General features: G+C 37.5%; 1 protein-coding gene across 6 annotated transcripts in view; it reads left to right on the forward strand.

Moving 5' to 3' along the window:
• Positions 1-13953, forward strand: part of Luc7l2 (LUC7 like 2, pre-mRNA splicing factor) — a 56833-nt gene that overhangs the window by 20482 nt on the left and 22398 nt on the right. For all 6 annotated transcript variants that reach the window (XM_075953541.1, XM_075953542.1, XM_075953543.1 and 3 more), the window contains 2 exons: positions 8469-8567; positions 12625-12735. In XM_075953541.1, the coding sequence (XP_075809656.1) occupies positions 8469-8567; positions 12625-12735 (210 nt within the window). The remainder of the gene's footprint in view (positions 1-8468; positions 8568-12624; positions 12736-13953) is intronic.

The following is a 13953-nucleotide window of genomic DNA, read 5'->3' on the forward strand; positions in this document are numbered from 1 at the left end:
TCTAGGCTGACAAAGAGGACAGTGTGATAGCCAACACACAAGACCTGTGTGATCTTACGGCATTCTGGGTATTTCGTTAACTGGGAATTGGGATTCTGTACCAGGTGCTTTTTCTTATTTCCTCTTCTCTTCTGAAGAGAGGTGAAGAGATCTTACAAGTGGCATCTTCACATAGGGAGGTGGTAACTGTCTCTTGGAAAGCATGCCCCCTCTTCTTTAAATGGTACAGAGGATCTTTAACTTCTGAATTTGATTGAAATTACAATGAGTAATTTCCCTTCACAGATACTTTTGTTGATGGGGAACTGTAAGGGGTTAAATCTTGACTTCATTTTATTTCTCATTTGCCAGAAATATCTAGAATAAAGAAAGGATTTCCAGATTACTCTTTCATAAGCAGTGAGTAAGTACGCTTAGGCACGGATACCCAAATGAAATTTTTTTTTAAGTGAGATTAAGGATATCCCCCAAACATAAAAATATCAAGACATGTGCAATAGGAAGCATCTTTGTCATTTCTTAGTGGGAAATGCAGTTGAAACTATTATGTGCCTAAGTCTGGTATGGTGATCTAAATGCGGAATTCAGCATATTGCCAGCCTGAAGACTGAATCTGAAGTGTGACGCCAACAGAGCTACTGAGTGAGACCTTGTCTCAAATAAAAGAGTCTGAAAAAAGTTTTAAGTATAATAGACATAGTAAGAAATTTAGTTTGTGGGCAAGTTTAATACTTGAATTAGGACTGTGACAAATATTAACAGGTAATAAAATGATTCTGTAATGTTTCTGTAAGTACTTCCACTTTAAATTTTATTTTCTTTATAATCCTAACTTCAGGGATCTAAGACATGCACTACTGCATAGCTTTTTAAATATTTTCTGTTCTATTAATTCATTTGTAATCTATGACAGATCTCTCACTTGTAGAACACTGTTATTGTCCACATTTAAATCATTTATATTACGTGTAGGAGTGCTTTGCCTGCATTATATCTGTTCACTATGTGTGTGCCTGGTACATGAGAGGCCAGAAGAAGGTATTGTATACTCTGGGACTGGAGTTCTAGGTGGCTCGGTGAACGACCTTTTATGTTTGGGTACTTAAACCCTGGTCCTCTGGAAGAGCAACCAGTGCTCTTAATTGCTTAAGCCATCTCATCAGCCCCACAGTTAGTGTTGTAGGAAATTTGATGATTAATTTGTTTCTATTTTATTAGGAGTGCATGTGTATGTTTTGGGTTGTGTTGGCACACGTGTTCACTCAAATATATATGGAAGACAAAAGAGAACATTGGGTGTACTCCTCAGAAACACCCCATACCTGCTTTGTGATAGGATCCTGGCCTGGAGTTTACGGATAAGGCTAAACTTGCTGGCCAGTGAGTTCCAGGAATCCCCGTGCTTTCATGTCTTCAGCACTGAGATTACCATGTCTGCCATTTTATATGGGTGTTAGGTGTGCTGTCTAGTTTTATGTGAGTTTCACACAGCTGACGTTATTGGGAGAGAAGAAAGCCTCAATTGAGGAAAAGAGTCAAGTGAATTCTGTCCCTCCAAGTTGTTTTTGGTCATGGTGTTTCATCACAGCAATAGCAACCCTAAGATACTGGGGCTCATCCTCAGATCTTTGTGCTTGTAAAAGCAGCACTTTACCAAATTTATCTCCCTAACTACAAAAAGACTATTTAGTGGATAAATTATCACTTCTGATAAGCGTAGAAAATAAAAGCAACAAAATTATTTCTTTCTTTCCTTCTTTTTCTTTTTTTTTTTATAAAAAAAATAATAGGAAAGGATATTATGTAACATTGCCTGTCTTTGAATTGGTTCTGTAGCCATGGGTGGCCTTGAACCTCAGATCATCCTGCCTTCACCCACCAAGTGCCGGGGTTACAGATTGTATCCTAACTCATCTCTCTTTAAATTTCTATGTAAAAAACAATTTAAATTGTTTTTTCATGACAGTGTAGTTTTTAAGAGTTTTTCCTGGAACTTGCTCTGTAGACCAGGCTGGCCTCAAACTCAGAGATCCGCCTCCTGATCTACCTCCTGAGTGCTGGGATTAAAGGTGTGCACCATCACCGCCCGGTTATTGCATGCATTTTATGTGTGAGTGCTTTGTCTGCAAGTATGTATGTTTGTGCACCACATGAGAGTCTGGTTCCAGTATTGGATCCCCTAGAACTGGATCCATCTGTCTCTGCCTTCGGAATGCTGAGAAAGGAGTGTGCCATCACTGGCTAGCCAATTTTTTTTTTTAAGATTTATTCCCAGCAACCACATGGTGGCTCACAACCATCTGTAGTGACGTCTGGTGCCCTCTTCTGGTGGGCAGACATACAGACAGAATATTGTATACATAATAAATAAATAAATATTAAAAAAAAGATTTATTTATTATGTATACGACATTCTGCCTCCATGTATGCCCTCACGCCAGAAGAGGGTGCCAGATATCATTACAGATGGTTGTGAGCCACCATGTGGTTGCTGGGAATTGAACTCAGGATCTCTGGAAGAGCAGCCAGTGTTCTTAACCACCAAGCCATATCTCCAACCCCTGTGTTTTTTTAAATTTATTTTTAATTTTTTAATTTTTTTTGATTTTTTTTCAAGACAGGGTTTCTCTGTAGCTTTGGGGCCTGTCCTGGAACTAGATCTTGTAGACCACTGCCACCACCGCCCCTGCTCATTAATTTTAAGATTTAATTATTATGTATACAGTGTTCTGCCTGCATGTATACCTCCATGGCTGAAGAGGGCACCAGAACTCATTATAGATGGTTGTGAGCCATCATGTGGTTGCTGGAAATTGAATTCAGGACCTCAGGAAAGAGCAACCAGTACTTTTAACCTCTAAGCCATCTCTCCAGCCCCCAGTAATTTTTTTTCTTCTTTCTCTCTCTCTCTCTCTCTCTCTCTCTCTCTCTCTCTCTCTCTCTCTCTCTCTCTCTCTCTCTTCATTCAAGTTCTATAGATTTTTGGGAGACAAGATCTTGTATATGCACCCTGAACTGGTCTCAGTCTCCCTTTGTATTGAAGGATGGCTTGATCCTTTGGTCTATCTTCCTACGAGGCACCTGGCTTTAGGTGGTGCTATAGATAACTGAGTGGTGCTGACAACTGGTTATTGTCTTAGTTTCTATCCTTACTATGAAGACACACTATGTACCCAAGGCAACTCTTACAAAGGAATGGGACTTGCTTACAGTTTCAGAGGATTAGTCCATTATCGTCATGGCAAGGAGACAGGCAGACAGCATGGTGCTGGATTGGTCACTGAGTGTTTCATTTACATTCTACTCCACGGGCAGAGACAGACAGGGGACCTGGTGGCATGCTTTTGAAACCTAAAGCCCACTCCTACTGACATACCTCCTTCAACAAGGCCATACCCACTAATACGTCCTAGAGAGTTTACCAGCTGGGAACTAAGCATGAATATATATGAGGCTGAGAGAGTCAATGCCATTCCAAACCACCATAGGTATCCACATCAACTTTAGCATTAGTGTAGTTAGTAACTCATGGCTTGGATTGGGGCTTGAACTGTAACAAGTCAAAATTCCTAGCTGATCAGTAAGTGCTTATTACAGAAGGACCAAGAATTGTCCTCTCATTTTCCGCTGAACACTAGAGACCATTTTAAGAGATTAGTGGTGGTGGTGCATGCCTTTAATCCTAGGCTCAGGTGGCAGAGGTAGAATGATTTCTGTGCGTTTGAGGCCAGTCTGGTTTGCAAGATCTAATTCCAAGACATCTAGGGCTATACAGAGAAACCGTGTCTTGAAAAACCGAGGGGGGGGAGAGATTTGGTTGAGTTTTATAAGCAGTATTCTTTTTTTTTTTCTACAGCTGTAGCACATTCCTCTACAAGAGAGGATGCAGAAAATATTTTTAATATGAGTGGTTGTGTAGAAGAAGGTTTTTGGATCTATATCAATATCATAAAAGATTGCAGCTGCTGGAAACACTGAAATTTGAAAAACTCAGGAGGCTTAAGTAGTAAAGAATGCCAACATTTTGATGTAATGAAAAAAGACCCTGTTTTTATTCAGCTTTGTTTTTGACACATTTTTCCCCCCTGTATCATGTTTTGTGATCCTCCTGCCTCAGCCTTCTTAAGCAACTACTACCACCAGCATGTGCCACAATAGCCAGTGACTGTTCTGGCATTAATTTTCATGGGTTTTGTTTTTGTTTGTTCTTCGTTTTTATTTAATATTTATTTATTTATTTATTTATTTATTTATTTATTTATTTATTATGTACAAAATATTCTGTCTGTATGCCTGCTGACCAGAAGAGGGCACCAGACGGCACTACAGATGGTTGTAAGCCACCATGTGGTTGCTGGGAATTGAACTCAGGACCTTTGGAAGAGCAGGCAATGCTCTTAACCGCTGAGCCATCTCTCCAGCCCCCTTTTCTTCGTTTTTAAAGCATAGATTTTGGTTTTGTTTTGTTTTTTTTTTTTTGAGACAGGATTTCTCTGTGTAACAGCCTTAACTGTCCTGGAACTAGCTCTGTAGACCCAGACTGGCCTCAAACTCACAAAGATCCACCTGCCTTTGCCTCCTGAGTGCTGGAATTAAAGGCTTGCGCTACCACCTCCTGGCAAAACATAGATTTTTTTTTTTTAAATCATGACTTATTTCTCCTATTAATCATGCATTCTTCTCTTTAGAGTAAATTTTGCATTTTACTAATTTTTAGAATTGTTCATGCTATAGTAAGTGGTAACAAACCATTTTAACATTTCCCACAATCCTCTTCTAGAAGTCATTTGATTCTAGTTTTATCATTCTTTGTTCTCCAAATAAGATAAAATTATTCTCCTTGGGGCTGGAGAGATGGCTCAGTGATTAAGAGCATTGCCTGCTCTTCCAAAGGTCCTGAGTTCAATTCCCAGCAACCACATGGTGGCTCACAACCATCTGTAAAGAGGTCTGGCGTCCTCTTCTGGCCTTCAGGCATACAGACAGAATATTGTATACATAATAAATAAATAAATATTTAAAAAAACACTTAAAAATTATTCTCCTTTCAAAACATATGCTAAAATTTTTGCCTCTTTTTTTTTTAAGATTTATTATGTATGTAGTGTTCTATTATGTATATAGTCTGTGTATGCATGCAGGTCAGGGCACCAGCTCTTATTACAGAGGGTTGTGAGCCACCATGTGGTTGCTGGGAATTGAACTTAGGACCTCTGAAAGAACAGTAAGTGCTCTACAGCTCTGAGCCATCTCTCCAGCCTCTCTTGCTAATTTTTTGCCTGTGTAAGTCATCTGTACTTTTCCTGCAAACATACCTCATACATACCGATACTTGATAAAGATAACTTTTTTAAAAAATATTTATTTATTTATTATGTATACAATGTTCTGTCTGTGTGTATGCCTGCAGGCCAGAAGAGGACACCAGACCTCATTACAGATGGTTGTGAGCCACCATGTGGTTGCTGGGAATTGAACTCAGGACCTTTGGAAGAGCAGGCAATGCTCTTAACCACTGAGCCATCTCTCCAGCCCCTAGAGATAACTTTTTATGAGTTGCTTTGAAAAATGTTGGCACTTGAGAGTTATGAGCCAAAAAATGAATTCTTTATGCATCAATACTTAATATTGCATAATAAGATCCTGAGCACCTGTTAAGTGGTAGCACATTAGAGGTCTCAGGTTTATTAACAGTGATCAAAACTGATGAATTTATCATCTCAGTTTGGTCAGTATACACTACATTGATAGTATCAATGTTCTTTTTTAAACATCTTAGTATACATAAATCCGGAAGTACTTAAGAGAAATGAATTTTTCAGGATCAGGTAATTGTTAAGAGATGAGTAGATTTTTGGTTTTTTGCAATTATTTCAATGCCCAATATATTTTTATATCATATCCATGGTTTTCTCCATTTACAAGTGTGTGTTTGAGAAATAGCATTTTATTGTTTAAATTGTTTTGACATTTAATTGATTTATTTCTTGAGACAGGGTCTCTTTTAATCTAGTCTTCTTGAGTGTCCTGGAATTCACTATGTAGACCAGGTCAGCTTTGAACTCACAGGGATTCTTCTATTTCTGCCTGCCCAGTGCTTGGATTAAAGATGTATATTACCATGCCCAGCTTGTGTGTGTACACATATGTACGTGCCTGCCTGCCTTCCTCCCTCTCTCTACCTACCTCCCTACCTAATTAAATGTTGTGATGCACACACATACAGTGTTTTTTTTTTTTTGAGACAGGGTTTCTCTCTGTAGTCCTGGTGTGTTGGAACTCACTCTGTAGACTAGGCTGGCCTCAAGTTTGCAGAGATAGCCTACTTTTGCTTCCTGAGTGCTAGGATTAAAGGCATGTTGCCACCAACATGTGATGTAATTTTGTATTTCTATCCACTGATTATTAGTATATTAATATCAATAATTTATTTCATTTGTTTTTAGTTTGGGTGTACAATATGACAGTAAAATATATATATGTTTGTGTATGCCAGTAGTGATAATTGGATCTGTGTAGGTGTAGGTACATGTTTTGTCAAACTCAGGTAGTGAGGTGCTTAAAACTTTGTTTTGTTTTTTGAGATAGGGTTTTTCTGCATAGTGACTGTCCGGGAACTTGCTCTGTAAACCAGACTGGCCTCGAACTCAGATTTGCCTGTCTCTGCCTCTTCTTCCTTTTAAGGCATTGGCCACCACAGACCGCAGAGAGGCTCTTAAAAATATTTCCTTTTTTCTAAACCAGAAAATGGCATTGTAAAGCTTATATCCATGTACTTCTGTGCATGTTTTATTCTTTAAGTTCTTGGAATTGCTTATTCAAACCAGGTTTGTGTAATAGTCATGATTTGGACAACATGGGGAGTATAAAACATAGTCTGTAGAGATGAACAGACATAGACCATTTTTCTTAGGAATCTTAGAGTCTTTTGAAATGATAACATTGATTTTTCAGAAATTAAAAAGTTAAAAGCACTTAACAGAATCTACTTTATTAAACAGAAAAACTAGAATGTGTGGAATTTTAAAGAAGAGTTATTAGGATCAGATTTGGGGAAGCTTCTTGAATAAACAAGTTTATAATGGGGAAAATAAAATGTAGAGCTGAAGTTTTGCAACTTATAACTTGAATGTCTGTTAATTACAATACCTGGAATAAACTTGTGGAAAATTATAAGAAGCAAATTATTCATTAATTTTTAAGGAAACTCTTTTAGTCATTTGAAATCAGTGAACAAAACATTTTATTTTGTTTCATTAACTTATTTATAAAGAGAAGTACCACCACCAGCAGCCAATGTTGGATCATTTGTTGGAAGCAGTAGTACTTCATTAAGTGTAATGTGAGGATAGATCTTGAGAGCTGGAGAATTGTTTCCTATTCCTTGTGTTTCTATTGTGTTTTTTTCTCTAGTGACTTTGTACTGGTTAGGAGACTAGGGTTATGGAAATTGTTAGCCATGGTATGATTTCCCTTGGATTGACGTTTACAATGGTAGGTAGTTGTTGGGAGTTTCTTTTTGGGCTTGTTTGCTTTTTTTAATGCCATGCCTGGTACCTTGTCAAAGCAGATATTTAGTCATGGTGGTATAGAAAGAGAAAACAGATGACTGGTTTCTAGAATTCAAAGACTCTATTTTGTAATTACAGAAATGTGCCACTATATGAAATTGTAATATTACTACAATTCTGTTCCTTCATCCTGTCTCTTCCCTTCCTCCCTTCACCCTATTGTTAAGTTTCATTTTTATTTAATGGGTATTTTGTCTGCATGCCCAAAAAGCCACTGTACCATCTCTCCAGCCCCAGACTCAATAGATGATACTTGGTGCCATACCCAGCATTGCTTCCCTCTCTTTGGATCCAGTATAAATGCATTCTCATGAGAAACATTTTTTGGGGGGGTCACAAGATGGCTCAGTGACAGTATGTGAGTCAGTCGATCCAGGATTGGTGGAAGGAGAGAATCCCATGTGTGATTCTCTACCCTCCACATACATACCATGGCAAGTGGCCTTTTTCTGGCTTCCTCATTGCAAAAAGCCTCTCATGTAGTATATTGGTATTATTAAGACTTGTAGTTGTTTTTCATAGTGTTTCTTTTGGTTCATTTTTCTGAGAGATGGTCTCATGTATGAGGCCAGGCTAATCTTGTACTTGCTGTGTCACTACGTCTGGCTTTGAACTTCCAGTGCTCCTGCCTCTATCTACAGAGTAGATAATACAGGTCTGTACTACTGCATCCAGTTCATGGAGAGCTAAGGGATTAAACCTGGAACTTTGTGTGTAACAGATAAGCACTCAGCAACCAAGTTAACTCCCCAGCCCCAATTGTCTGATTTATATTTTGAAGGTCCATTAAATGAACATATGAACTATAGGACGTAACATATACTCTGAAGAGAACTGTGATACTGATGAAATTTTATAATACATATTTTCAGTGAAATGTCTTCTTTTTTTTCCTAGAGAATGGATCTTGGAGAATGCCTGAAAGTCCATGACCTGGCTCTAAGAGCAGATTATGAAATTGCATCCAAAGAACAGGACTTTTTCTTTGAACTTGATGTATGTGATTTTGCTTTCATGTTACATTGTCTCTTGCAGTAAAAATATTTTGAACATGAATTAATGTCTCTTAGAAGGAAAGACTTAGGAAGATACCTTTGTAATTAGATGACAGTTAATAGATGAATAATGTACTGCCTCCCTCCCCCCCCCTATGTGCTCAAACCAGCCTCAAGTTTACAGTGATCTAATTGCCTCTCCCTCCCAAGTGCTAGGATTAGATATGTGCTACCATGCCTAGGTTAAAAAGATCCTGGTTTTTTGTTTTTTTTTTTTTAAAAAATCAGTTTATTTTTCCCAACAAAAGTAAAAATGTTTAAGAAAATAGTCGTTTCATCAAATCTAAGCCACCTATTTTTGTTGTATTCAAAGTCTTTGTAATGAAGTCATCTACTGAATTTTTCCATTATTAGTTACTTTTACTGTATTAATAGATCACTAACTAGATGTCTCCAGTTCTGGGATGAAATTCAGAGCCCTGTTTACAGTAGGCAAGCACTGTATATATATTGCCAGGCTACACCTGCAGCCTTGGGACCATATTTTTAGTTTAAAATATAAAAGAAATAGAAAATACTGCTTAGGCATCAGAGGTACCAATGTGATTTAATATAGTTGTTATATAGAAGCATTTCATGTATAAAAATAGAAAAATTTGAGGCTAACAAGATGGCAGAGAACCCAAGTACACAACTTCCATCACTCAACATTTTGGCTCTCAAAGGATAATTCCAGTTTTAGGAGATCTAATGCCCTCTTCCTGATGTTTGCAGATACAATGTGTACACATGGTTCACATAGATACATGCAGGCAGAGCACTCATATGAAATAAATAGTTTAAAAAATAAAAATAGAGAAACTAAGTTATATAAGATGTTTTAAAGAACACAACACCTTTCAAACTTTTTGCATTTTTATGAAATACATGCACATAAGACAAAATAATACATTAGGTAATTTTATTTAGTTGAAAATAGCAGTAAATAGATCCTTGTGACTTTTTTGAACATTTAAGAACTTTTTCTTATGGATATGAGAATTATCTATAGAATATATTTAATACTGTCTGGGCATAATATACAAGAGATTGTTTGCTGTTGAACGTTGTGGTTGGATAATGAGGTTATTTTCAGTCTTTCTGCATTATTGGTGAAAATTATAGCTGAGCCAAAAGGTAATTTTATAGAAAATGCTTAATTGCTCATTGTGACAGTATCAGCTATTTATTTTTGAGTAATACATTAGACTTTCCTTGGGTGGGCTACACAGTGTTGTTATACTGTCTAAATACTGCTTATAATACCAGTTTGAAAGATCTTTTCTGTTTTGACCCAAAAATAATTCTCACCTATGGTTTCGTCTCTGCTATATATTTTTAAGTTTTAGATTTATTTTATGTGTATGAATGCTGTGCTTGTGTGAGTGTGCCAGGCACATACATGGTATCTGTGGAGGCCAGAAGAGACAGCATCAGGTCTTCTGGGATTGGAGTTCCAGATAGCCGTGAGACACATGTGAATGTTGGGAACTAAACCGAGGTCTTCTACAAGAAAAGCAAGTGCTCTTGACTGCTGACCAGTCTCTCTCAGCCCCCATGAGTGATTCTTTTTGTATACTTAAATCCTTTGTACATCTTGGATTTATTTTGCTGTAAGAAACAGGTAGCTGGGGCTGGAGAGATGGCTCAGAGGTCAAGAGCACACTGTTCTTCCAGAGGTCCTGAGTTCAATTCCCAACAACCATTTGGTGGCTCACAGCCATCTGTAATGAGATCTGGTGCCCTCTTCTGACCAGCAAGCATACATATATACAGAACACTGTATAATAAATAAATCAATCTTTTTTTTTTAAAAAAAAAGGAAGAAAAACATTAATTAAAAAAAAAACAGGTAGCCAAAATACCTCCTTCATAGAACCAACAGTATTTCTTGATAAGGTCATTGTTATTTTCACTACTTTAGGATACTATATTTGACTTCACGAAATGAAAGTAGATTTTTGCTATGATTTAAAAGGTGATAGTCACTCTGCCTGTGTTATTTTGTTGGAGTTCTTATTTGGCCAGTTAAATTCAGTGCGTGCAGAATAAATTTCTATTGTTATTTGATGTATGTACTAATCTCTTTTCTTTTGCTATGATAAAATCACCAGGATCAAGGTAACTAATTTGGATGTGAAGTTCATCATCATAATGGCAGGGTGGGGTGGGGTAGAGGTGGCGAAGCGGGCTGGCATCAAGTGAGCTTATATCTTAAAAGACAAGCAGGAGGCAGAGAGAACTAACTGAGAATGGCCTTTGAAACCTCAACGCCTGACCCTAGTGGCATACTTCTTCCAACAAGGCCACACTTCTTAAACCTTTATGACCAGGATTACCAACTGGGGTCTGAGTCTTCAAGTGCTTGAGAATATGTAGGATATCTCTTCAAACCACCACAGTTGAACATTTAATATTCTTCCTTTCATTTTTGGAGAAATGAGTTTTGTAGCACTATTTGTCCTGGAATTCTGTAGACCTGCCTGGACTTAAACTCGGGGGTCTGCATGCCTTTGTCTTCCAAGTGCTGTGATTAAAGGTGTGCGCCACTATGCCTTGCTTTAAAGTTTACTTTTATTACTATTTAGCTATAAATATTAAATATACCTCAAACTAAATACAACTTTGTTAGATTTTTTTTTTCTGGTGTAGGCATTGTTAAATTTCTTAATGGTGTATTTCATCTTTACTGTAAAAATTCGAAAACCGCAGAATACAGGAAGTTATCTAAATATTGAGAAATAACTCTTGTTGACATTATAATGGTCTTACATGGTGTGTGTGGGATGTGTGCATGCCTGTCATCAAAGATTAGCTTTCAGGAGTTGGTTCTTTCCTATCGTGTATCCTGGAGATAGAATTTGGGTCATTAGGCTTAGTAGCAATCGAGTCATATTTATGACTCAACCATTTCTCTTTGGTTGGTTGTATTTTTGAGATAGGATCTTGGCTGTATTGCTTTGGTTGACTTGACACATGCTATGTCACTCAAACTGTTCTTGAGCTTGTTATTCTGCTCCAGTCTTCCAAGTACTGAGATTACAGGGGTTCACTGCTATATTATTACTGGGTGTTTGGTTTTTGTTGTTGCTTTGTTTTTTTTTATTTATTTATATGATATTCTGTCTGTGTGTATGTCTGCAGGCCAGAAGAGGGCATCAGATCTCATTACAGATGGTTGTGAGCCACCATGTGGTTGCTGGGAATTGAACTCAGGACCTTTGGAAGAGCAGGCAATGCTCTTAACCACTGAGCCATCTTTCCAGCCCGTTGCTTTGTTTTTTTGAGACAGGGTTTCTCTCTGTAGCTCTGGCTGCCCTGCAACTCACTCTGTAGACCAGGCTGGTCGCAAACTCAGAGATCTGCCTGCCTTTGCCTCCACCTCCCTGATGATGGGATTAAAGATGTATGCTTCCTCTATGATAACATTTTTAAGAATGGAATTATTTTTATTGTTCTGAGGTTTTATTTTTAAAAGGTTCTTTTCTCCAGACTTTATATTTAATTAATTTTTAATTTTTTTTTTTTATGTGCGTGGTTGTGTTGACTGCATGAATATCTGTGTACCATCTCTGGGTACCATGTGTGTGTTCAGTGCCCCCAGAGGCCAGAAAAAGGTATCAGATCCTCTTAGAACTGGAGTTATAGACAGCTGTTAGCTGCCATATAAGTGCTGAGAATTGAACCATGGTCCTCTGGAAGAACAGTTAGTGCTCTTGACCACTGAGCCATCTCTCCAGCCAACTTAATTTATTTTTTTATAATTACTAGAAATCCAGGGCTTTACACATTCTAGCCATATGTTCTATTACTAACAATTCTTCAACTTTGTGTTTTTCTTGTTTTAGGGTTGGGCTGCAGAGAGGAGTATAGCAGATTCAACCCAGTGCTTTCTACATAATAGGAAAGCACTTCTGTGCTTAGAGCTTCATTCCTTACCAAAAATACAGTGTTTAGTAAAAATATTTCTGGATAACATTGACTTTGTGGCAGTAATTGTTTTGTATTAAATTTTCTAGGCCATGGATCATCTGCAGTCCTTCATTGCAGATTGTGATCGAAGAACTGAAGTGTCTAAGAAAAGATTAGCAGAAACTCAAGAAGAGATAAGTGCTGAAGTGGCAGCAAAGGTAAGAATTTTAGTCATTTCATTAGTTCAAAGTATGCTTGTTTTTGTTTGTTTTATTTTGTTCTTGTTATTATTGTTCGAGATGCCTTTTTTGCCTAGGCTGTTCTGGTGCTCACTTTGTAGACCAGACTAGCTTCAAACTCATAGAGACCTGCCTGCTTCTGCCTTTGCCTCCCAAATGCTGGGATTATAGAGTATAGTTTTAATTTTAAAATATGTATTTAATTTTAATTTTATTCACTCCATTTTTAAAAAATTTTCCCTCTTGTATATTTGAGACAGGGTCTCACTGTGTAGTCTGTGGCTGACTAGGAACTTACTATATGGCCAGGCTGCTCTTTAACTCAGAAATCTACCTGCCTCTGCCTCTGAGTGCTAGGGTTAATAAAGGCATATGCCATCATGTTAGGCTCATTCCAACTTTTTGATTTTTCAGTAATTAGATAGTAAACTTAAATAGGGAATTCTCGAATTGTTTTTACTTACTCAAATGCTAACTAATATAGCAATCATATAACAAAGTAACACTGATAATTATGTTTTATTCAGAATTGCCAGTCATACATGCATTCATTTTTATGTGATAAATAAATGTATAGTTCTTCCTTCCTTCTTTCATTTATTTAGTTTTTGAGAGGATTTTTCTGTAGTCCCAGCTTTCCTGTAACTAGCTCTGTATACCATGCTGGCCTTGAACTCACAGAGAACTTCCTGTCTTTGCTTTTTTAGGTTTTGTGTATACAGTGTTCAGCCTACTTGTATACCTGCAGGCCAGAAGAGAGCATCTCATTCATTACATATGGTTGTGAGCCACAATGTGGTTGCTGGGAATTGAACTCAGGACTTTTGGAAGAGCAACCAGTGCTCTTAACCGCTGAGCCATCTCTCCAGCTTCATGAGTGAATCAGAACCCCTGAAACTGGAGTTAAATTGTGAACCACCTGATAGGGATGCAGGGTGCTGAACCTGGGTTCTCTAAGTGTTGAAAGAGTTCTTAACCACTGAACTATCTAGACAGTTTCTTGATTCTTTTGTTATTAAAACACATAAGCTTGTGTAGCTACCTCCACAGTTTAAGATACTGAAGTAGCAATGAAAATAATTTTATGGCTGAGGTCATCATGATATGAGAAACATATTGTGGCAATATTAGAAAGGTTGAGAACTACTGATATAAGGGATCATGTATCTCATGCTTAAGCTGTCTACCAGTGGTTAG

This window comes from Microtus pennsylvanicus, chromosome 19 (assembly GCF_037038515.1).
Source record: "Microtus pennsylvanicus isolate mMicPen1 chromosome 19, mMicPen1.hap1, whole genome shotgun sequence".
NCBI lineage: Eukaryota > Metazoa > Chordata > Mammalia > Rodentia > Cricetidae > Microtus > Microtus pennsylvanicus.